Raw genomic sequence first — 26085 nt, 5'->3', positions numbered from 1 at the left:
TTCCTTCTACAACTCTTTTTAGTGGTTTTTCTTATTTTTCCTCTGGCAGTGGTACATTCTTTATCATTTCACTTTGAGGCAGGCTTGTTGTTTCAACAGGAATATCCACAGCTAAATCGACATTACCTTTGATATTTAATTTCCTATCTGGAAACTGATAAAGGCTTTCCCTGCATGGCCTATTGTTATTGAGTGTTCCTTTCACAAAATACATCCCCTGCAAAGTGGAGTTAAGGAAGTGTTTTGAGGTGCTGGGGAGGGGGGGAGTAGTTAATACTGGCTTTGTTGTCTCTTTGTACAAATTTGTGGTTCGTTTGGGCAGGCCAGGTGAGACCCTTTCATTAATGTTGCCTTTCTGATTTAACTTTTCTCTGTGGTAGGCAGAACTTCCATCCTTTGCATTTTTCGCCTTTTAAGTGTTTACAACACCTAAAATATCAGGCTTCTATTAATGAGGATTTTTTCCCCCCTTCTTTCTAGCAAATGAAAACTACAAACAAGTAGCAATGTGTATTCTGTATCACATAAGCATGGATGACCGCTTTAAGTCAATGTTTGCATACACAGACTGTATCCCACAGGTACGTGCATACTTTATGGATGACGAGGTGGTCAATGCAGCTTTCCCTATGCCCTCACTCTCCTCACTCGTAGCGCAGCGCGCACTGACACCCACAGGTGAAACTGAGAACAACCATGATGACGCCTAGTCGGTAATGAGCCACCTACCATCGGCCAGGCTGACTGCTCTTGCCGTCCCTAGAATGGATAGGTGATGTTCTCCGTCAGTGCTGCTAACGCTTGAGCTGCATCAATGAATTGGTAAAAATGCAGATGACCTGATGAATTTCTACAGAAGATCGGGAATGCTTGAAAGAGATTAAAGCTCATGCACAGCAGGTCCTTAGGGAACACTGTGGAAAGTATTTCCTTTACGGTTTTAGGAGGCATTCTTTTCTGATCCCATTGGGTATCAAAATTTCAACGTCTCCAGTATTACAGGATATGAACTGGAAACCAGCCAAGCAGTGTTATGTTGCTACATGACAATTCCTTTTCCAACTGCAAGCATATACAACAGGGGAGACTTGAAGACTATGGAAGGCTCTTCTTCACTGATCATTCAGGCTGCTTTTTGTTCCATCATAGTTTGTCACGGGCTTTGATCCAAGCACAGACAATATAATGTGGTTTTGTGTGCATGGGTTTTGTGTGATTGGTTGTTTGTTGTGTTTTGTGGTTGGTTTTGGTTTTGATTTTTTTCAACAAGCACCAAATTTTCTCTTACTGATCTTTTTCTCAGTCCTGAGGAGGCTGGAGTTGAGAATGCCTGTGCTGCAGAAGTGTAAAAGCTCTTTGGTAGCTTTTTCAGATTTGTACCACGATAGCTTCTTTCCTGCCAAACATGTTTTTGACATCAAATCCATCCAGAATGGGAAGTTGCCATGGAAAGTTTTTTAGAATGTTTCTGGTCATTATCTCATGACAAAAGTGGTGATGTTTTTCCAAATACAAGAGGATTCTGCAGAATGAAATGGGGAGAACTAGTGGGAATAAGTTGTCTGTGTTACAAAATGGTCGTGTAAACATCCTGCAGACTGTTTTTTCTGCCACAAGAAACAACTCTATCTTAAGGCATTTCCATGACAAAAGGGACATCCTTTGTTCCGAGCAGTTACCAGCCAAACCAGAATTCATGCACTCTGTTTCGGGGCTCACATGTGACGTGCTTTCAGGGGGTCTTGGCATGGTTCTTAGATGCCCAGTGCCAAATGTGAAGAGCTGTGGAAACTTCAGTGATATCATACTCTGAACTTTGAAGAATATCCTTCTTCTGACAGGCAGTGAGTGCTCAAACTAGCGCTTACAGAGCTGTATCCAAAGACTAGTAGAGCAGGAAACAAGTTCTGCTGCCTTCATTGGGCTATGACTAATGCTACAAAATCGATAGGATACCTGTGGCTATTGATGTTCTAGTGGTCAGTGTGATACTCGCTGCCAGCTGTGCTAAAAGCATAAGCTGGAGACCCAGAGCTTACACTTTAGCAATGAATATTCCAAATTAGGATGATTAGTAAGGAAGACAGAGGTGGCAGAAAACATGGAAAGGTGGATAAGGCAAGGGGAGAAGAAAACAACCTCTTTGAAAGGACTCCCTGCCATCTTATTCCACCTGGAAAACCAAATTCTGCTTTTAATAGTAGTCTGTGCCCTTCTGTGGGTTTGCCTTTTGAGGAAAGGTGTATGTCTGAATGGGCAAATACTTGGTAACTAACTTCGAGCTGCTGCAGCAAGTGATGGAAAATCAGTTCCTTGCTGTCACTTGGAATAGGCGAAGCGCTTAATGAGGGCTAGCGCGTGCTGTCCCGGCTACACATCCTTGTGGATTGCAGGAGTTAGTGGGTGCTATTCTAGTAACAGTTAAAAGTGAGTATTAACAGTTCATTCTTGTTTAGACCTCAGCAATGCGTGTTTTGTTTAAATAGGTGCAAATGCCATCCAGATGCTTATAAAAGCCTTTATTGGTAATAACCTGGCCAATCAAAGGGCATGGTTAGGCAGTGATGTCATGGTGATATTTAATATTTTACCGCAGAGCAGTGTGCAAGGTCCTCTGCAGCTACCCACATGTTTTCCACCATGGTTGTCCTGTTTGGCCTCTCTTTGATCTGTAAGCTTCTTTTCAGCTTAATGCTGGTAAACGTCCTCTCTTGACAGCACCCTTTGCTCCTGTCCGCCATTATCTGCTGAAGTTCAGAAACCAGAGCATCACTTCAAACAGCAGAGTTAGGGAGTAGCCAGTCAGGAGAGATTCCTGAGGCATGCAGTTCTGGCATAATCATTCAAAGATGTTTGAGCTGGGCTTGGGGAGGGGGTTGGACAGAGGTGTATGTGAACAGAGAGCTGTGGGGGTTGGCCTCTGGTCACTGGTAAATAAGTGAAGGCAGGTGCCAGAGAGTCTAGACACAGTGATTTCAGTCCTGGTCTGTGGTATCTGATACTCAATATGGGACTTGTCTGATTGAACACTACTGCCTCTTCATTGCACATGCTGCAGTCTTTTTACTGCCTTCCTGTTAAATCAGTAAAAGATGACAATGGACATAGTAAAAGCAGAACAAATTTAATTTTAATATTTCCTATTTGGCAGCAATTACTCTTCCTTTTGAAGTGGCACAAGAAGCAATCACATTAAATGAAGACATAATGGGAAACATGGAGCTCGTACGAAACTATTATTTTAAAATTTGAAGGGCTTTAATTGAAACTGCATCTATTTTTTTTTTCCCCTTTTTATAGAGAAGCAGTTCAGTAATTAACAGTGTAATCCCATCTTGTTAAACATCTAATTTCCACAGATTTTGGGGGTATTGTGTAAGTAACGGGAATGCTTCCCTTCGCGTTATTCGAAGGGTTTGAAACAAAATTAGATAAATAAAACAAATCTGGTTTTAAAGGGTTTTGCAACAGAAGAGTTGCAGGGGGTGGCTTTTGAATGCTCATGCTCTTACTTGTTAAGTGGCAGCTTTCTTCTCTGGTTAATTCCCTCTTACATGGCTGTCAGGCTTACGGATTTAATAAACCAGGGGTTTTATAAGTTCTTAAAGCATCCCGGGATAAATCTGATTATACCTTTGTAAGAAAGGGAGGAAGAAATCAATGACAGCTTTGAAATCAGTACATGAAAAGTCTCAGGGGGGAGGAAAAAAAAGAGATAACTATTGCAACATAATTATTATTTTCTTGAAATTGGGTCTGTTTGGAATGGCAGCCTGCTAGCCAATAATAGAAAAACCATACAGAATTGCTCCAGTAACATACTTCGGAGTGAAATTCCTGCAATCCTGTTGTTCTTCCCTGCTTTCTCCCCTTCAGCGCTGTCCACCACCCTCAAATGGGTTGCTCACTCACTTACTCTAGCTTTTAGCCCATTACAAACTGTCTTTCCACCAGGGGGCAAGCACACAAACACTTAGACAGTAGCTGTTGCTTTTTCTCCCCACACCTCTTTTTGACACAAACCAAGACACATTTTTTTCCCTTTTTTTCTTTACCTTATGCCCCTCTTATCTTTTCAGTTCAGTTGCTTCTATTTCCAGTAATCTCAGTCTTGTCAGCACACTGCTTGGTATTATAAACTTGTCTTATGGACTGAGCAGGTTTTTAGGAGCAAGTGGGGTGATGTCTTGCAGTCCCTCAGTGAGGAAGCCCTGCAACCTGTTTGGCATGGTTGGAAATGGAGCAAAATAAATAGATGCTTTTGAGTCATGTTTGTATGTTCTGCATGCCTTCTGAAAAAATGTTTGTATTGAACAGATTGGAGACTAGATAGCCTGTTATATCATGGATAATAGAGGTGCCAGGTGGATAAAATGAGGGCAGTCCATTACATTACTTGCCTCAGGAACCATCTTGGAGTTCACTGACACTTGGTAGTTGGAACAGGATTACAGGCAATTGTCTGCTAGTGTTAACCCAGGTGGTTCTGTCCTCTTAGCAAAAGAATAGGACTGATACTGAGAAGTCTTTGTTGCATGGCAGGGTTCAGCTCAAGCAATGGAAGCTGCAAAGAGAAAGCATGTAGTATCATAGTATCAGTCAGGGTTGGAAGGGACCACAAGGATCATCTAGTTCCAACCCCCCTGCCATGGGCAGGGACACCCCACACTAGATCAGGCTGGCCAGAGCCTCATCCAGCCTGCTCTTAAACACCTCCAGGGACGGGGCCTCAACCACCTCCCTGGACATGGCTGGAGATACAGCTGATTTAGCTGTGAACAGAGTAATCTCACAGCAAAATAGTGGTAAATCATTCTGCAGTTAAGGAATCTGTTTACAGGCATAACTTTATTAAACAACAAATTATTGATCTGACTTCCTGGCATTTTCTGTCCACTCATTCATGACTTCAAATAAAAAAGCAACCCAATGAAAATAAAAAATTCAGTGACAGCAATAAAATGTACCTAACCCAAGTCACTTTAAGTGGCTGCCCTTTTTGGTGTCTTAATAAGCATTGTTGTCCTCAAGGAGTGGAACTTGTGCCCTTGACCTTTACAACTTTACTGCTCCTATGGAAATGCTGAATATTAATTTACATTTTAAGAAATGTTTTTAATGTTTGAAAAAAGCTTCTGTAGTTGCCATAACATTTCTTCCCTGTTGCTTTGGAAAGATTAATGACTTCAGTATGCCTGGGTTTCTTGGCAGTTAATGAAGATGCTTTTTGAATGTCCTGACGAGCGAGTTGACCTGGAACTTATTTCTTTCTGTATTAACCTCGCTGCTAACAAAAGAAACGTGCAACTCATCTGTGAAGGCAAGTGTCCTGAGACTTTGCTGTCTTCTTGGAGATGACACCACTTTATCCAAGTATTTTTATAAATTCTTGCCTGTGTGAATAACATGTATTTGAGTTCTTTATAAATGTATGAATGTATGTGTATTTTTCAGAAGTATAATACGCCTTTTTGGGTAATGATTGCAAGCAAATGGCTGTATCCTCCCCAAAACTGGCCTTGGTGGCAGGAGTGACACTGGGTAGCCACACATCTCTTATGTCCATATAGTCAGAACCATAGAATGGTCTGGGTTGGAAGGCACCTCTGAAAGTCATCTAGTCCAACCCCCTCTCCAGTAAGCAGGGGCATCCTCAGCTAGATCAGGTTGCCCAGGGCCCTGTCAAGCCTCACTTTGAATATCTCCAGGAATTTATTTAAAGCACACAGATGACATTACTATGGAAGACTGCTTAGCCTGGAGAAGAGGAGGCTCAGGGGTGACCTTATTACTCTCTACAACTACCTGAAGGGAGGTTGTAGACAGGCGGAGGTTGGTCTCTTCTCCCAGGCAGCCAGTACCACAACAAGAGGACAGAGTCTCAGGCTGCACCAGGGGAGGTTTAGGTTGGATGTTAGGGAAAAGTTCTATACAGAGAGAGTGATTGCCCATTGGAATGGGCTGCCCAGGGAGTTGGTGGAGTCACCATCACTGGAGGTTTTCAGGAAGAGACTTGAGGGGGTGCTTGGTGCCATGGTTTAGTTGTTTAGGTGGGTTGGATTGGTTGATGGGTTGGACGCGATGATTTTGAAGGTCTCTTCCAACCTGGTTTATTCTATGTAAAAGGGTAGAATGCTTGCAGCATTCAATACTAAATGTATTTCTAATAAGATCAGGATTTTGGTTTACTTGATGCTCAAATACATTTTCAGCTAACTGGTGTTTCATCTGCCAGTACCAAATGAATAGCCTAAGTGATGTCATTTCATTGCATCCTTCCATTTTCTTTCTTTTTTACTTCTTTTAACTGAGTGCCTTTGGCTTTCCGGTGTTTTGTTACGTGGCATAGGTGGGTTCTGCCTTTCACTAGCTCTCTAGATTGCTTTTCAAATTTCATTATTTTCATGCTAGCCATTTTAGGTGGAATGTTTTTATTCAGTAGCTCAGATTTTCATTTGTGCTCAAAATTTTCACTGTGAACTGCTGCAAGAAATTAGTAGGCTTTAAAAAGGACATTTGCAATCAACAGATTCAGTGGCCAGCATGCTCTGTTTTGTGTATTCCCACACAATGATCTCCATGACTGGTAAACAGTCTTCTAAAACCTTAACAATGTGTTTGTTCCTTGTGGTGGGGGGAGAAGTCTTTAAGCTAAGCTAGTACCCTCACCTGAGCACCATCTTCACTGACTGCACTGTATTGTAGGTTCAGACCTTTCTTCATCTGAATAAATAACTAAGCCCATCTGAAACAGTTACTGTCCTTTATAAATGTCCCACCAGTGCATATGGTTGTGGTAGTTGTTTTAGAGAGAAGCAAGAGAATTTATACAGAGCACATCTTTTCAAATGAAACTTGGAGGAAGAAATAGTTCCTCTCTAGGTTCCTCACTTTTTCCTTCTGAACTTCTAAAAGTTGTTTCTTTGTGCATATGTATTGGGTTTTTTTGATCCACTGGTATTTTCCTTGGGTTTATGATCTTTGTTACTTGGAAGATTGCTTAATTGCTGTTTCTTTTTAGGAAATGGTTTGAAAATGTTGATGAAGAGGGCTTTGAAATTTAAGGACCCATTGTTAATGAAGATGATCAGGAATATTTCACAACATGATGGGCCAACTAAAAGCCTGTTTATTGTAAGTATAGTCTATTACCTGATGGGATCTCTGATTCTTCCTACTGGAAAAGACTGGCTTTGGAGAGCTGCTGTGTTTTGTCTTTACAGAGCATGCATTTAAATTTTCTTGCCTGTCATGGGTTGATTTGTGGTTCCTTGCTTGTTTTTTTTTCTAAGGCTATCTCAGTTCATAGATCAAGGTTTGGATCCCTTACTACAAAGAAAACAGATCCTACTCTGTGTCCCTGCTCCAAAGCAAACATACACAAACAAGAAAACAAACCCCCAACCCACACTGTACATTGTAACAATTAACAGTTATCCTAAATCTCTGCTTCTAGAGCTAGAGGGCAAAATTAAACTGGGTTGTTGTTTTTTTCACTGTGCCAAGTGTTTCTTATAAATGGATATTTTGAATACTTCATATTTAGTTAACCATGTAAAGCTGCCCTTTCAAAAGAAGGGAGGGGAACACAACATCCTAGTTCTGGGAATTTTCAACATGCTTTTAAAATGGGGATTGCATATCAAATTGCCTTAAAGCAGTATGGAGTCAGTAAGTAGAATTCATGATTGTCCTGTTCATGTCCCTGGAAAAATCTTGTACTTATCACTTAAACATCTTTAGGAGGAGTTGTCCATTACTGGCATTAATGCAGTATGATGTTAACTGTCTTCTTTCCCCTGTTCTATAACAACTTGTTCAAACTGTGTGTAGGCTACTTTTGGAACATCTGAACAAATTATCTACATCTCTTGAAAGTGAAAAGACAGAGAGGAAGAATGCTGAAATGTTTTCTTGGATTATTCCAAGGACCTACCTCATAAGCTGCCCTTTTAGTAGAAAAGTCTCTTTACTGTTCTTTTGAGAACTAGTTTTGATCTGACCAAGTTGTGAGTTGTTCACACCTCTGGGTTGTTGACCTGCACTGTTTGTTGTTGTGTTTTCTTTAGGATTATGTTGGTGATTTAGCAGCTCAAATATCAAATGATGAAGAGGAGGAATTTGTGATTGAATGCCTAGGAACACTGGCAAATTTGACCTTACCAGACCTGGACTGGGAACTTGTGCTAAAAGAATACAAGCTGGTTCCATACCTCAAGGACAAACTAAAACCAGGTCTGTACAAAGCTTGGTTAGAGTTTTGAAAGAGTGTCTCGAAGACTGCTTAGAGTGCTCCTTCACAGGAGAGTCTGCTTACCTTTAGAATTAGTGTCTATTTAGGGAAACCTAACACTGAAGAACAAGGTCATATCTACAGATAAATACACAATGCCACAAGATAAGGAATTTCTAAGAGGTAATACTGCCTTCTGACTTACCAGGTTCTGCAGAAGATGACCTCATTTTGGAAGTGGTGATAATGATTGGAACAGTGTCTATGGATGACTCTTGTGCTGCTCTGCTGGCTAAATCTGGAATCATCCCTGCCCTCATTGAGCTTCTAAATGGTGTGTTGCTATGTTTGACTTGTTTTTCAGAGAAGTTTAGCTGATACAGCTGTGCTGTGACTGAGTGCACCAGTCCTATCCTCTTGTGATGCAGTGGTGGATGTTTTGTATATGAAAGAAGTAATTACTCAGTTATTAACAGATACTGATGAGTGATCTCATAGGTACTTTTTTTTCCACACCTCCTCAAGTCTTGCTGCAATCTTTCTGTGGTCTTTTTGCTTGACTGGTGCAGTCATTTTGCATGGTCAGGAGATGAAATCTCATGCATACCACTGAACTGTCTGGCTGATGTGTAAGAGCTGGGCTTTCCCTAAGCATCAAGAGTTTATCATTGTGAGATCTGAAATTGTGGGTTGTTTGTTTTTGTTTGTTTTTCTCCTTGCAGCTCAGCAGGAAGATGATGAGTTTGTCTGCCAGATCATCTATGTGTTTTATCAGATGGTGTTCCACCAAGCCACCAGAGATGTCATTATCAAGGAAACTCGTATCTTTTCAAAGATTAAACGTCTAGAATTACAGCACTTAATTTGCCAGCACTGACTTTATGCCCATATTTCTCTTACATAAACCCCTTGATCTCAGAGGTTTCTGTGTAAACTGTTTTTTCAGCTGAATTAAAAAATCCAAGCAGCCTAGACTTGTTGAAGGATTGCAAGATGAATAGTAAAGATGAAAATGTAGTTTGCTTTGAAACAGGAAGGAGGCTCACTGAACCAGTGCTGAATTACCGTGTGAATTTATTTTGCAAATCATAGTCAAAATCATAGAAGCTTCTATAGAAAAACTTCTGTAGAGCACAATTTTTTGTGCTGCACCGTTATACATGTATGTTGGATAGTCTGAAGTTGTGTGCAGTAAAATACTTTAATAGCATTCTGTCTTATATCAGTCTAGACAACGTAAATAATGCCTGCTCTGGATTTTTCATCCATGTAATTGTTCTCTGAGTTTTATGCTTGGTGTAAGTCTCCAGTATTCTTCTCACTGTGAGGACTTCGATTTCAGTTCCTGGCTTTCCTCTTTCTCCTTTTTTTTTGTGCCTGTCAGTGACTGAATCTATTCTTCAGTTTCCTTACACCATGAATCTGCTAGGGTTTTGGTATGGTCCTTACAACCCTTATTCATGCTTTACTACTTATTCTTTCAGTCACTGCTGATGTTGAGCTCATTCAGATCACAGTATCACAGTATCACTAAGGTTGGAAGAGACCTCGAGGATCATTGAGTCCAACCTATCACCACAGACCTCATCACTAGACCATGGCACCAAGTGCCACGTCCAATCTCCTCTTGAACACCTCCAGGGACGGTGACTCCACCACCTCCCTGGGCAGCCCATTCCAATGACTCTCTCAGTGAAGAACTTTCTCCTCACCTCGAGTCTAAACCACCCCTGGCGCAGCTTGAGACTGTGTCCCCTTGTTCTGGTGCTGGTTGCCTGGGAGTAGAGGCCAACCCCTTCCCGGCTACAACCACCTTTCAGGTAGTTGTAGAGGGCAATCAGGTCACCCCTGAGCCTCCTCTTCTCCAGGCTAAACAATCCCAGCTCCCTCAGCCTCTCCTCATAGGGCTTGTGCTCAAGGCCTCTCCCCAGCCTTGTTGCCCTTCTCTGGCAAAACCTGTAGGAAAGGGGCATTAGCTGTCTTTGTGGCCTTAACTGAATGTTAAATTTTATTGAAACAAAGACTAGGTTGAATGGAGTCCTTATAGAAGCCATTTGGGATGTTGTCCTTTCTCTCCTCTTTGGACTCCTAGGTGGCTGGCTTCTAGAAAAAGGAAAAAAAAAATCTCATCTCTTTTTATATTTGTAATGATAAAGCACCAACATTTGAACAGGACAAGTACTAACTCTGTCACTAGCACAACAGAATATCTTCAGTATTTTTCAGACAAATATATTGGAAACCTCTTTTTTTTTTAACAAGAAAGCTCCCTGAAAGTCACAAATGTAAGTCTCAAATGACTAAACCATTCCACAGAGTCTTTGTTTTTTGGACTAATGTGTTAGATGCATGGGTTTCCTATAACAGCAGAAAGCATATTCTCTGTAAGGGGCATATAATTTTTCTTCCTTAGCAATTTTGGATAATATTTGCCTATCTTAAAATGTGATTAAAAGCCCCAGTAGTGGAGGGAAGGCTGCTGAACTTCACATGTGGTGGACAATTTTCTTCACTATGGTTCTTAATGAAACTTGCAGTTTGAATAACTCAGGGCTCTGGGTGGGGAAAAAAACAAAGGAGTTTTGATCCTTAACAGTTTCCTTTCAGAGGCTCCAGCATATCTTATAGACCTGATGCATGATAAAAATGCTGAGATTTGCAAAGTTTGTGACAACACTCTGGATATTATAGCGGTAGGTCTGACTTTATTTTATCATCTGTCCTTCAGGAACATCTTTACATGAGATAATTCTAACATAATGAAGTAGCAGTAAGGAGAATATTTTTTTCATGGCATAGGTAAAAATTCCACTTTTGTGAGACAATGGCAGTCACTTGTCTAGGCTGGTGTACCAGGCTTCCAAAAAGTGTGTGTATACTTTTAAAGTTCAGATTTGACAGTACAGACACTTTGTAAAGTTTTGTGATTTTTATACTTCAATAAATCACATTACATTTAATTATTTCTTAATTCTCTAACCAAATGGTTATTGTTTCCCAGCAGCTTTTATTCAGCTTTTCTACACCACCTGATGCTAATATTTGTTCCCAAAAGAAAATATGAGCAGTCATCCTGAAGCTGATTGTTTTCTGCTGGCAGAACAGTCAGTGTAATATTGAACTTTTTCCTAGTGTTCAGCTCTTGGATAGATGCTATTTAGCTGCATGACTTGGTTTGTCCAACTGTCCATTGATCTCAATAAACTTTAGGGGCCGTTGTTTTATATTGAGCAGTTAACTTGGAAAGAAGAAGGAATACGAAATGATGAAGTGCTGTTGCTCTGTCAGCTCTCACAGTACATAGAGTGTGCATAATCTCCTTCAGGGCATCCTTAACTTTACGAGCATTGCTGTTTCTCTGGTGATCTTTATTGAAGTAAAGACATTGCAAAACTTATTCCACTTAAAAGTTGCGTTCAGAATAGAATAGAATAAACAAGGTTGGAAGAGACCTTCAAGATAATCGTGTCCAACCTATCATCCAACACCACCTAATCAACTAAACCATGCAACCAAGAACCCTATCAAGTCTCATCCTGAACACCTCCAGTGATGGTGACTCCACCACCTCCTCAGGCAGCCCATTCCAATGGGCAATCACTCTCTCTGTATAGAACTTCCTCCTAACCTCCAGCCTAAACCTCCCCTGGTGCAGCTTGAGACTGCATCCTTTTGTTCTGGTGCTGGTTGCCTGGGAGAAGAGACCAACCTCTGCCTGTCTACAACCTCCCTTAAGGTAGTTGTAGAGGGCATAAGGTCACCCCTGAGACTCCTCTTCTCCAGGGTAAGCAACTCCAGCTCCCTCAGCCTCTCCTCACAGGGCTTGTGTTCCAAATCCCTCACCAACTTCGTTGCCCTTCTCTGGACACGCTCCAGCAAGTCAACATCCTTCCTAAACTGAGGGGCCCAGAACTGGACACAGTACTCGAGGTGCGGCCTAACCAGTGCAGTGTACAGAGGCAGAATGACCTCCCTGCTCTTGCTGGCCATACTGTTCCTGATGCAGGCCAGGATGCCATTGGCCCTCTTGGCTGCCTGGGCACACTGCAGGCTCATGTTCAGCCTGCCATTTCATTGTTAAAATTCCTCCTGGCATCTATAACCGAATTAATGTCTTTAGTCAAAGAAGAAACGTGCTGTCTTAGGGTTGTACAGACTGTGCAGCCTCTGGATGTAGAGTAGCTATCATGAAATTAAGTCCTGTACACAAAAAGGACTTGAACTATGAATTGAGAGCAGTGTCTTTGACTACCATAATGCTTTTTTTCCCAATGTACTTAGTTTTTTCTTTAATTACATACATTGCAACTTGTTCTCTTGAACATATGTAGCATAAGACCTAATTTACACTGGACAATAGCCTGTTTTGTCTTCTTCTGTCGTGGTCATTAACAGTGCCTTCTAATTTAATATTAATCTTAAAGAAGTAAACTGACATTTCCTGTGTTGGAATTCTTTTTATCTGGCGCTGGCTTTACTTCATGTGTGTATGGAATGAAAGTCATTAGTGACACGGCTGTTGATATTAAGGGCAAGATATCAACTAAGATTATTTTGGCCTTAGTATTTAAGATGGGCATTATGTTCAACTTGCCAAGATCAATTATTTCCACTGGAAACAGTAGAAATATTTTAACCTCATGGATGATGCTTCACAATCAGTGCTTCCAGCACTTGTTTTATCTTAAGGCTAGTGCCAAATTGCAGTTGCCAATTTCCAAATGACACTCAGGCATTGATTGGTTCATATAGAGGAGCTTTACAATATGGCACATAGTAGTATCTAGTTACTGAAAAAAAATGTTACTAATATTACTAAGCAACATTTATTTTATGGTATCTGGAAGAGTAAATACAGTAAGACAGCTTCATAGTCAATAGTAACATCTGAGTAAAATGTGCTTGGCTTTTTTCCTTCCTAAGATGTAATCTTCATGCTAATTGTGAGTGACTGAGGAGTGCAATGATAAAGGATGGGAAAGGTTTCTCAACTTGCAGGAAGCACTGGGCAGAACTTCTAGGGCCCTAAGGAAGAATAGAGGGAGGAAATAGAATATTGTGGCACTGCTGTTACTTGGGGTAGAAGAGAAAATGCCAAGAACATACTGAGAGTAGTTTGTGTGGTGGAAAATTATTTTTCTTTGATTGTGGAACAGTGCCACACTTCCAGTGGTGGCCACTGGAAAGTTGAGAGTTTGCTTTCTGTGAAGGGCTGTTCAGCTTTATTAGCTAGCTGTTGGGTTTTAAGCTGTGTAAACCCTAACAAACACCATGCCCCTGTGAGGAACACAAAGCACAACATGTCCTCTTTTCTGGAAGACAGAGAGAATGAGTAATTAATTGCTTTCTTGGCAGTATTGTAAGTTGATTATGCTTTGTCTCCCAGTACCGAAACTCACAGGCAAAAAAGGCAACACATCTAGATGGTGATGGGAGAAAACATGAAATAGTGTTGTCAGAACCTCAGATCTTGATAGTTGTGTTGCCATTCAGCTCAGAAGATACAGCAAGGGAGCCTGTAAACTCTGAGGTGTTTGGTTGTGACAGTTTTACACAACCAGTGCCTTCTGAGGTGTCTGAACAGACATAGTCTCTTAAGACTGGTGAAACTTCTTATCTGTTCTAAATCCACAACAAGGAAAGCTTAAGTTTTCAGTCTTGTTGTTCCACACATGCTGACAGGATTAAGTTCCTCTGATGATAGAAATCAGAAACTAAATGTTGGAGGAGAGAGATTCAAAAGTAATTTCTTCATGGGGAGACAAATTCTTCTTTCACTCATCAATAAGCTCTATATAGTGTGATTGAAATAACACTGAAGAAAATCAGATGCCTTATAAGCCTTAGGGGAGAGATACTTTCTGTAGTAAAGTAATTGTCACAGAAATTATGGAAATGTTACACTAGTGATGATTTGTTTAATATAGCTTGGCTGGACTGTGCTATTGATGAACTGAAACAGATGTGCTGCTTTAGCATAGTATGTACTGGGGAATCTCAGCTTTGCACTGCTAGATGCAGGATAATCCCCTTTGTGAAAAAGAAAGCCTGTGTTGATCATGTAGGAATGCTTCAGTCTCCTGTCATGTGCAGAGTCTTGACACCAAGCTGCTAGTTTTGTGGACTTGTACACCTAAAGTGGGACAGGTCTCATGGCTCAGCTGAAAGCCTGGAATCAGCAGCTGGTATAGGAGTCTCAAGCAAATCAAGTTCCTTTTTCCCTTTGCCTCAGAAGCCTGGACACCTGCAACTCAAAGCTTATGAAAAGAAATGTCAGCTTGAGATAGTTCTACTCTTCAGATAATATTATCAAGAACTGAGGGGATGATTAATCTCTCAGGTTTCTCATTCCTTTTCTGCTCCTAGCACAGTCTTACTGCAGTTAAATGATTTTCCTAATTTATTCAAAGCATATTTAATTAAGCAGATCCTCAAACTGTGTAGTCTGAGCTTTCTCCCTCCCCATTTTCCTGCTTAGCGTTTTTACAGCTTTAAATGAAGGCTTGTTGTACTATCTTGTTTCTCTTATGATCAAGAGTGGATCATTATGCTTCCTGCAGAAGTAAACATCTTCTAGATAGCTACAGCATTGTCCATGTGATTTAGGAAGGGCCTCATGCCTAAGGTGTTTTTCCAGCTCTCATTCTTTGCCCCACGTATTTGTAATGAACACCAAATAACATTTGCCTCACATGAAAAGCTCTGTTAATGAATGACTTGCATCTTGACATGTTAGCTAAAAGCTTTGACACACATCCTCCATGTTGGGAATGCTGGAATTTCACATAAGAAGCAGGAATGTGCTGTGAACCCTTAGTGCTCTGGGATTTGGGGCCAGCTGTGCAAGATGTTGGCCAGCAGTCTTAGAATCAAGGAAAAGCAGGCCACAGGGATTTGACGTTGGCTTTATTTGAATAGGCAGCATACTCCAAGAATAGATAACCTTTGACTCCAGCTTGGTGTCCTCTATCCATGAAGAGTGCAGTAGTCACTTCAGGAAAAAAGGTTCTCCCTTCACTTATCAACACCCTCCCCTTTCTATGGTGTCTCTTGTTCCCCTTTTATCTTTGAACAGTCTTGAATATGGAGAGTAGGCAGAAGAGCAGGTAGGGTGTGGCTGAACTGCTGACATGTTTCTCAAATCAGCTTCTGCATTGTTAAATTTGCAGTGTCTGCTTTGCTGGTAGTTTATGTGACAAAGAGTATGCACTTAGCAAGAAAGGCTTTACCTGCACTAGAAGAATAACCACCTGCAGGCAGCATTAGACAGGCCAGGCACATCCTGGTTGCTCTTTGTTTTCACATAAACCTATCTTGGACAGATTTCCTTCAAGCATTGGTGCTTGCTCTTTGTAAGGCTAAGAAGGTGAGCCAAACCATTGTTCTTTGTTACTTTCACAACAGCTTGCCAATGAGAGGCCTTACATTCCTCCAAAGGGAAGAAAGAGTTCCTCTCTTCAGCTGTTAACAATATAGGATCCCTGTGAATGCATTTTATATAGGGACCTAAATTCAGAGGGCATGAATGTTTACACTTTGTATCACAGGTTTCTATTAGCTTCCCATCCAAACATATTTAGTGATGAACCTGATTGCAAAGAAGTGACCCAGGGTTGCACAGGTGTAAGTGGTAGAAGGATATTTTTGGCCTGTGAATTAATTGCCCTCTGGTGATACTTACCCTAAGGTAGGTGTTGTAGACACCTGTAGAAGGTGATCCATAACATCTGTTTCTCTCCTTGGTTTATAGAGGCACATGGTTTAAATGACATGCCTAACATTTGGATAACTAGACAAGATAAATCTTTGCTTTCTAAATGAATGTTTTAGGGATGGTTAAATAATGAAGAACGCAGCATATCACCAAGTATAGCCTTGAACCTGATGAGCATTTACTTACTGTATAGCAGTTTGAGCTTAGTATGAGGAATCGCATCAAATGAACCCTATTACAGACCCAATTAAAGGGCAACCACATTAAAGTGGAAAGGAAAATCTGTTTTTCATCAGCTGTGAGAGAACACAAAGCAGATCTGTGTAGCTCTATGTTATCCTATAGTGTGTTAATCAGATACAAGGTGTGACGGAAGCCAGTGACAAAGGGGACCCCTGATAGGGAACAGACACGCTCTGATAATAGGCCAGTTAACGCTTCATAATATTTCAATGGATCAGTAGTAAACAAAGTTGGAAGCAGAACTTCAAAAAGGATGGCACATTCCTTGCAGAGTCAAACCATACATCTTCTATGACACTTCTGGATTTATGGAAACCGAATGTTAAAACCAATGATGTCAAGGAGCTCCGAGGAGAATAAAATCAACCTTTGGGATTCCTCCTTTAATGTTTCTGAGCACAGAATATTAGGGGGGGCTGCAGGAGCTTGGAGAATAGACACATTCTGCCCACCTTATTTTCTTTCCCCACACATTGCTTTGCTGGTAACCTCATATTTAAAAGGGCTGGAGGATGCTAAGCTATGTTTGTATCTCCTTGATGTTTAGTTTTTTGTTCCCATTTTTGCAGGAACTCCTTACTAAAGGTGTGCTTTGTGTATTTGCAAAACAAAGCCCAACTGAAAAAGCCCCCACAAAATAAAAATCATTAAGAAAAAAAAAAATCTTTTAATATCTCAGAATATAATTACTGGAAGAGTTGCTGTGTTTTAGGGGATTGTTTTGCTCTAAACTTCTTCAATTTGGTTTCTTTGTGCCTTTTGGCTGTAGTGCTGCATTTGCAGCTTTTCTCCCATTCTGATGTTACTCCATTAATCATTCACCTGGTGGTGTTTCTGCACATTTCTGTGGAAAATCTACAGGCATATTCCTGATTTAGCAGTACTTTAAATGGACTGGGGTTTGTGCTGAGGTTATGTAAATCCTTACAGCTTATTGCAAATTGCCCTCTTCTGGCATTGTCGCCAGAATGAAACTCCTGACAAAATTGATCATTGATCTGACTCTGGGGCTGGCACTTCTTTGGTTTTGGTGTGCTCATTGGTAGCGAAATTAAAGGTACCAGTGTAACAAAGTATCCAAGCTGCTTGGACTTCTAACTTTAAAGTAAGGTGCAGATATGATCAGTCTAGCAGCTGCTGATTTGTTATTGGGTCTCTAAACCTGTTTTCCAAAATACAGATGAATGATCGAAGTAAAAATACCTGGGAGTTTTAAGCCTCTTCATAAGATGAGAAGTGTAGAATACATAGGGATATTCTGCCCCGCTCTCATGGCCTAGAGAAAAATGAGAGATGTGAAGAAAAATGAGAGATGTTAACTGATATTTTTAGGAGGATGTAAGAAGTTCACGTCTACTTGTGACAAAAGTTCAGCGTGTTCAGATGGTGGTGCGGAGTGGAACAGCGATGTTGGGCAGGTGGGATCAATTTGAGGTTGTAACTTTGGGAAGATTAAAATGTTCTCAAAGTGCATTTATGTTAAATGTGAATAAAGTATTTTAACTGCTGGCCTTTCTGCTTTGGAGAGCTTTCAAAAGTAAACAAAGTTAGGTAAAAAGGACCCAACTTTCCCACAGATTACTGTAATTTGCTGTTTGCTCAATTGTTTGTTTCCCCCCACTTCTTTGGAATCAGGGTTTCTGGGAATAGTTGTCTCAAGGCTGCAGTAAGATTTCTGGCAGTTACAAGGTGTTTCTCTAAAGCTTGTAATTCACAGCTACTGGAGGCTGACATAATAGATAGCCCATAGTTTAGCTCTGGCAGATGCAGCAAAGGAGATGTTTCCAAGATGCTGGTCAAATGTCATCACTGAAAGTCATGCCCTTTCATTTTTATGTGTTGTTTTATAAATCTCAGAGATAAGCTTGTTTTTTCCAGAGGAGTTCTTGTTTTGTGCAGTTATTTCTGCTCTAGCAAGGGTATCTTCAGAAGACTCCTTCCAAACCCTAGGGTGATTCTATGAAAGTCACTCTGGCTGGAAATGATGTGGCATGTTTCATGGCCAGCATTGGTAGGTCACAGCAGTGAAAAACATAATGGGTGGATTCAGTGATCTAAAAGGTCTTTTCCAACCAAAACAGTTCTATCCTTTCCTTTTAGTTGAGAGTAGAAGGTGAAGATATCAAGAGGCAGAAACAACACAAGTTGTTCTTTCTCCAATCAGGATAAGGCATAGGTGTGTGTGTGCTGGGTTTTGATATTTTTTTTGTGTGTTGATTTCTCCTTTTCCTTCCCTAAGGTTGCTGCATTACTGTGGGGCTGACAGAAACCTGCAGTTTTGATAGAGGCCACTAGGAACTACAAGTATCTATAGATCCCACAGTGAGAAACGCTATTTAAACCTGAGACATTGCCATAGTCTAGTCATGGGGCCTGTGTTTATAGGTTGGACTCGATGATCCTCGAGGTCTCTTCCAACCTTAGTTATACTGTGATACTGGTATCTGCTCTGTCTGTGGAAGTTATGCAGGAGCCTGGGTTTTGAGCAGGGCCACTCGTGTGCCAGGATGGTGTGGATGGGAACTTAGAAAAGTCTAGTGATTAGTGTTGATCAGAGATGAAATTAGAGCAATTCAGATCAGGGCCCCAGATCTGCAGATACTTGCATGGACATTCCATCAAAAAAGAAGCTTGCACTCTGTTTTAAACCAAGAGAAATCAACTTGTCATTTCTCCAAGTAAAACAAAGCTCTTTCCACTACTGTAGAATAAGGGTTTGTGGTTGCCCAATGCAACATGCTTCCCCATGAAGTCTTGGATGCTCTAGGTACTCATTATCAATGTCAGAGGAGTCTCTGCCAAAATGACAGGGTGATCTGGTTTTTGCTGTCCACCAGTCTCAGAGGGGTGGAAATGGAACAGCGTAGAGAGTGTGTTACTTATGTCAAGTTAATAGCAGCGAAGACAAAGTAAGTTGACTGTTAAGTCAGTTTAAAAGCTCGGGCTTAGTCTATAAGGTTTTTCAGAGGTTTAACCTGAGTTACTGTAGCAAACTTATTGTATATACACTGCTAGTGTTTGACCTTTAGTTATAGATAGATCTACTTTTGAATATCTAGCTAAAGCAGTTTAAGCCACTACCACTTCCAGAGCCAAGACATTGTTGCTAAATGTGTGAACGCCCTTCATCCCCTTTAGGGCTAAGTAAAACAGGTATTAAAAACTTTAAACTACTCCAGCAAGATCTCCAAGGAAAGTCTGTGTAGATCACATATTAACCAACACGGGAATTAAGAAATGATTTTCAAGTTGATCTCCTTTGTAGTTAGTGAAGTGGGAGCTATTTCATGAGGATGTTTCTTCCCACAAGTAGAAACATTCTCATTCTGAATGTTACTCTTGTTCACAGTTATTTGAGAAAGTTCTAACCATGCTGCATTATCTGTGAATCTTCCCAAATGGATAACATCTGCAGATTCCATATGTTGATGAGTTTCCTATAGTTAGCTGTGCCCTGTCTTTCCAGTACTGTTGAGAAACTGAGTATTATTCACAGGTCTGTGTTCCCTCAGTGGTAATCAACAGCCCACGTAGTCTGGTCTGTTTAGAAAATGCTTCTAAACAACTGATTGCAGTGACCATAGGTATGGCACTTTTTTGTGCTGCTTCTCTGTATTGAATATCACCTCACTTGAGGGCAATTAGGCTGTGATCCAGGTGGAAATTTCACGCCGATATTTTGTTTCCATGGTGACTGGCAGCTAGATGCTCGTTTCCTCAGCCTTCTGGAGAAGTTCCTCTTGGATTTTGGTTTTGGATCTTGGATGTTCATATCCTCCTTATTACAAACATTGTGTAACCTTTTGAACATCATTGTGGGTGTTCAATAGTGTGTGTGTAGGAAGCCATTATAATTTAAAAAAAAAGCCATTAGAATACTTAACAAGAAGTTGCAAATTAAATCCAGAGTTCTTACTGAAGGTCATGAAACAAAGATGTAGTGGTTTTATCACAACCTTTTTTTTTCTTCAGTTGAACTTTCTACTAACCAGTTGTCCTAGTGAATGTTCATTGAATGAGAATGTACAGGGTAGTTAATTACTGAAGTTACAGTAATTGACTGCTCTTGATAAATCAAATGAGGAGACTGTGGTGATGGAACACCCCTGCTCAAAGCAGGAATTTTTTCTGGATGGTGTGAAGTTACAAACCATGAAGGGAAGATTGTACTACTGCATGTAGAAGAGCAGAGTAATGCCTTGTGCTTGCAAAATTGTTCCTTTGTTTGCCTAAAGCACTCTGAATAGAGGATTTCGAGTCGCTGAGCTCTGAGACTTGCATCTTTCACTGACATTAAATTCCATTGCCATTTCCTGTTAAAGCAAACAACTTTGTTTATAGCTCATCATAAAGTATTGCCTGGTGGTTTTTAACAGGAATATGATAAGGAATGGGCTAAAAAAATCCAGAGTGAGAAGTTTCGATGGCACAACTCTCAGTGGCTGGACATGGTGGGCAGCCGGCAGATGGATGACAGCGAGCAGTATCTGTATGGTGATGATCCTATTGAGCCCTACATCCACGAAGGGGATATTCTGGAAAGACCTGACCTCTACTACAATGCAGGTAAGGCAGCACTTAGTAGTATTCAGGACTGGGATTACATCCTTTGTGGTTGTAACAGGAGCTTGGCCTGGGGCTGTAGAGAGGATCCACTTACTCAAACCAGTGCGAGAGTTACCCTTTTGTGTCACTGGAAGCACCACCAATGCTTGTCCTTCTTAGGGTATTAATGGTGGATTGAGTACTGTATATCTGTGATCTTCTGAAGCATCAGGGACCTGCAGAACCATCATTCTGTGACTTTCAGCTAATCTATTTGTGTGATTTTTACTGTCATATATCTAGGGGAGCATGTGAATCTCTTGAGTAAGTACCTTGGTTGTTTTTTTTAGTTCCTCAGATTAGAAAAGACTTACATACTTAACAAGTTGAGAAAGTTAGTTGAGAATAACTTTGCTGTTGTGGGTTTTTTTAAGTATCACGGTATCGCCAAGCTTGGAAGAGACCTCGAGGATAATCGAGTCCAACCTGTAACCACAGACCTCATGACTAGACCATGGCACCAAGTGCCACGTCCAATCTCCTCTTGAACACCTCCAGGGATGGTGACTCCACCACCTCCCTGGGCAGCCCATTCCAATGACTAATGACTCTCTCAGTGAAGAACTTTCTCCTCACCTCGAGCCTAAACTTCCCCTGGCGCAGCTTGACACTGTGTCCTCTTGTTCTGGTGCTGGTTGCCTGGGAGAAGAGACCAACCCCTTCCTGGCTACAACCACCTTTCAGGTAGTTGTAGAGGGCAATGAGGTCACCCCTGAGCCTCCTCTTCTCCAGGCTAAACAATCCCAGCTCCCTCAGCCTCTCCTCATAGGGCTTGTGTTCAAGGCCTCTCCCCAGCCTTGTTGCCCTTCTCTGGACACATTCAAGTCTCTCGATGTCCTTCTTAAACTGAGGGGTCCAGAACTGGCCACAGTACTCAAGGTGTGGCCTAACCAAAGCAGAGTACAGGGGCACAATGACTTCCCTGCTCCTGCTGGCCACACTATTCCTAATGCAGGCCAGGATGCCATTGGCCCTCTTGGCCACCTGGGCACACTGCTGGCTCATGTTTAGTAGAGTCAGTTGGACTTGATGATCTGAGAGGTCTTTTCCAACCTTTATGATTTTATGTTCTTATTTAAGATTTTCTTTTTCTCCTTTAGAAATGTGTTAAGAGTTAGAGTAAGAGTTAGAGATGTCTCATCATTGGGCTTAATCCTATTAACCGTGCAGAGTGGCACAGTTCTGGGGGATCTCCAGTGGAATCTGCTCTGTTTCTCTTCTTCCATAAAGATTTTGCAGTTACTAAGAAAAGAGAAGCTGCCATACTGGAGTAAGGCACTAATGTATGTAGTTCAGTATTGCCAGCTGTTCCAGAGAAGGGTTCAGAAAACTGCAGAAGACAGTGATGAAATGATTTGTCCATTGGATAAATGTTTGTAACATTTCATAACTAGGAGTTGGGTTATGCTCTCAAGCTTGTGGTTTGTATGCTTTTCAAAGTCTTGGATGACTGTGTGCACATAGGATTATGTTTTTTTTAATTATTATTATTTATTTTAATTATTGGGTTTGAGACAATGGTTTGTTTTTTTATTTTCCACATAAGTGTCCAGTCCTTTGCTATGAAGCATGAGTCACAAAACTCTTGACTCTGGATGAATTTGCAGGAATGGTGATAAGCAAACCAGACCCACTAAACCCCATCAGCTTTACTTGTAGTTACTGTGGGAAAAGAATTGGGCAAGATTTCAGTAGCATCTCAAAAATTATTCTTGAAGGCTATCAGAAATTAAGTATGCTTTTGATTACATGAGTCAGCTACAGCCACTTCCCTTTTGAGGGGGATCCTTTCCCATTTGAATTGTGTGCCTTTATCTTGCTCTGCTAGACCTACATGGTTAGTGTGAGCCCTGGGTTGTATGGTACCTGGGTCTTTTGTAACATCAAGTCTCCTTTGGACTTCCTCAGTTAAAGATGTGCCAGCATTCCTGTTGCAGTCTCCCCTTTACAGGTATTGCTAATAAACCTCTGCTTGTTTCATAGGGCCATTTCTTTTCCCTAATAGTGTGAGCTTAGAGATGGAGTTGCACCACTAACGCTGCATTTCCTGGATTTTAATCATTTATGTTCCAGGCTTAATGTTATTTGAGCAAAGATTTTTGTGTTGGAATTGATATTTGACTGGGAAGGAGAGGCAGGTTTCCAGTGATACATTCTGCAGATGTTTGAAAAGTGCTTTTGTTTTTAGAGGTATAAGAGTAGGTGATTGTATTCAAAATACAGATTCACTTCTCGGATTCCTTCTGACAAGTGCCAGTAATGGTGTGCTTCTGAAGTCTGCTAGATTTATACCTTTGAGATATGGCCAGAGGAGACATAATGTGCCTTTGAAAAAGCCACAGGTTATTGTACCAGTTGGAGGAGGCATTTGGGTTTCTGAAGAACAGAGCATTGCTAAGTCAAAAAATTACAAATCTTCATGCAGTCAGAAATTAAATGCTTGTATTTTAACTTGATACATTTAGAAGTGACTGATGCTTAACACAAGCTTCCCCTCATCATAACAGTGCTTGAGTTCCTTATTGCAATGACAATTCAACATTTCTCTTGCTTAGCGATTTAAACCTCCATGAAAAACTTGGTGGAATCTCTGAGGCTACTTCCATGAGCTGGGTGTCTCTCTTGCTCTGAAAGTACATAACCCTAACTTATGTTGAAATGTACGTTGCAACAGATGTCCTTTAACTGTGTAATCATATCATATGCGGCTGATGCTCTCCATGTGCTTTCATTTTCCAATAAATTCATGTGAGCCATAACTCTTGAGTGTTATGGTTTGAATGTTAACACTCTTGATTGAAGACACTTTAAGTAGTGGTAGCTCTAGCCTCAGAGTTAAAATGTAGTGCTTGCTCTATCAGTATAAAGATAGATGTTATTTTGAAGCCTCTCTGCTTTCAAGTAAGTTTTAACCCAATCTGACTGTTTAAAATACATTGTCACTGTAACTGATTCCTTTTGATCTGAAGTGCTGCAGGTATGGAAGTGCTGCAGGTATGAAAGTGCTAATGTTCCCCCTGGTTTCTGTTCTGTGAAAAATACAGACTAGGTGGTGAGACAGGAAAATGTGCCCTAAGTGTTGTTTATGGCCGTCCCAACTTTCCTTCCTCTTCTTTGGTCATTTGACAGCCACAGGCTAGCACAGGGCACTCATGTCTGGCTGAACTTGCTGAAAGACAGCAATATTGAGCTGTGCCACGTTACTTGCCTGTCAAGTAATACTCTCTCACATACTGTGTGCACATGTGTGCAATTAGAATATAGCCATGTACGTCTTCCGCTGCTAAAATGTCATCCGATCATGGCTAGCATTTTTCATTTACAGTCTGTTGGGTTGCATTCAGTCACTTTCCCATGAGGTATTATCTTCTAACTGAATCTCTGTAGCACCTCATCAAATGTCTGCTGGAAATTTAAATGTGTCAATTCTATTCCTTTTATCATTTGTCACTATATTATCTTCAAAAAACATCAGGTAAATTCATAAAGCACAGGGAGATTTGTTTGAATGCTTGAGTCATCATCCCTAAGCCCTTGTGTCTGTAAGTAACTTTCCACTGCTTCCTGCACAGGCAGTTTTAGTAGTTTTGAAACCACAGAGGTTAAGCCAAGTGGCCTGTGACTCTTTGGATCTTATCTCTCTTTCTTTAAAGTGGAATGGCATTTGTAACTTCCTGGTCATTAGGAATCTCTCTCTCTCTTCTCTGTTAAGCTGTTAAAGTATCAGTCTGCATGTACCTGTTTCTGCCCTGTTTTTATTGGGATGATTTCTGCACTGGAAGGCTGTGATTGTTTTCCTGAAGTAAAGGAGACAAACTGATGTAGGATCTGTTTTAATGAAATAGCTCATTTTGTCTGATTACAGCCTAAGTAGTTCCCAAACAAGAACTGTGCCCTTAATATTAACAAGAAATGTGTTTTGTGAATGGGGACAGGATAGAGTTAAGCTGGGCTCTCATTCATCTGGGGTCAGTTCACTGACTTTACTTCAAAGGCACTCTGGATTTACACTGATGTAACAGAAGGGAAATGTTAGCCTCTGGTTTTCTTCCCTTCTTTATAAAGCAAGCAGAGGCTGTGAAAGCTGTAAGGAATAATATTAGCTCTACAAGTGCCTGCAGCTTCATATGCCAGTAATAATTAATAACTTCTAATAAGCGAAAGAAAACTCTAACCTATGTTCTTGAGGTGATGTGACAAGATCAATCTTTTTGGGAAGTAGCTGGAAGACATTAAAATATGGAGGAGGTGAAATAAGTTTGAAGTTGCTTTCCTGTCTGTCTTAACCTGTTTTGTGAGAGTGATTGATGAAGGGTAGAGTTGGAACAATTAAGAGCTTTAGCTGCTTTTCTACTTTTATGCTGCTGGCCTATATTAATGTTTGATTCTTCTCATTACTTTTTCTCTGGGCTTTCCTTCATGAAGGGGCAGACAATATGGGTCTTGATGTAACCTTTACAGGCCTGAAGAAGAAGGGGTAAGAGAATATTTCTTAGGTGGAGCTTGTTTCAGACCAGTAGGCAGAGCTCCTTGGAGTCCCAGTAAGGTGTTTTTCTGTCATTCAGGTTGCTGTTTTTCAGTATTGCTGTTGCTTGATATTCCTCCCAGAAGCAGTGCAAGTTGCTAATGAATTCATAAGAGAGACCAGCCCAGGTTGTGCTGCCCACCTGCCCCAAAGTCATGCTCCTTCATACAGTCACTGTATCTTTCTTCTTTTTGTAGATGGCCTCATAGCTCCTGATGGAGCAGTCAGTCCAGATTTCTTTGGTGACTACCACCTTCAGAACGGAGACCTCGTTGGGCAGCATCCCTTCTCTAGCAGGTGAATTGCTGTTTGTTTGTAAAGAGACATATAATCCAACAGTGGCTACTCCAGTTTCTTTATAGGGCTTTGTGGGTGTCTTTCAGTAGCTTTTGCCCTCATTGCTGTTGGAATGGTTTATACTGGAAAAGAATTCTAGTCTGTCTTTTGAATGTCATGTTTCCTTTAACATGTGTGTTACAATACATCATAGCTTCCCAAAAGCTGTAGAATAGAAGAGTAAAACTAAAACACAGGGCTAACAACACATCATGCAGATCACTCAAATGCTGTTCAGACACAGCTCCTGGAAAATACCTAAAGAGAGGCTTGTGCAGCTGATTACCTAGAAGGCTTTAGTTTCCAGTATTCTTAAATTATTACAAATAAAATTCTCAGCTGCCAAAACTGTTTCTGTGGGTTTGGGTTTTTGGGTTTTGGTTGTTTCTGTTTTGTTTGGATTTTATCCTTCCCTTAACCTAAGCCTTC

General features: G+C 40.9%; 1 protein-coding gene across 1 annotated transcript in view; it reads left to right on the top strand.

Annotated features, from left to right (window-relative positions):
* The window catches only part of KIFAP3 (kinesin associated protein 3), a 77676-nt gene that overhangs the window by 30978 nt on the left and 20613 nt on the right, over nt 1-26085 (top strand). Inside the window, exons 11-19 of the mRNA XM_068141519.1 lie at nt 481-581; nt 5212-5320; nt 7022-7134; nt 8070-8235; nt 8442-8567; nt 8956-9054; nt 10841-10926; nt 20567-20756; nt 25518-25617. Coding sequence (XP_067997620.1) covers nt 481-581; nt 5212-5320; nt 7022-7134; nt 8070-8235; nt 8442-8567; nt 8956-9054; nt 10841-10926; nt 20567-20756; nt 25518-25617 — 1090 coding nt within the window. The remainder of the gene's footprint in view (nt 1-480; nt 582-5211; nt 5321-7021; nt 7135-8069; nt 8236-8441; nt 8568-8955; nt 9055-10840; nt 10927-20566; nt 20757-25517; nt 25618-26085) is intronic.

This window comes from Melanerpes formicivorus, unplaced genomic scaffold (assembly GCF_026170545.1).
Source record: "Melanerpes formicivorus ecotype bairdi unplaced genomic scaffold, bMelFor1.0.p_v2 SCAF_7, whole genome shotgun sequence".
NCBI lineage: Eukaryota > Metazoa > Chordata > Aves > Piciformes > Picidae > Melanerpes > Melanerpes formicivorus.
The sequence above is the reverse complement of the archived record's forward strand: the minus strand, read 5'-3'. Positions and strand labels throughout refer to the sequence as shown.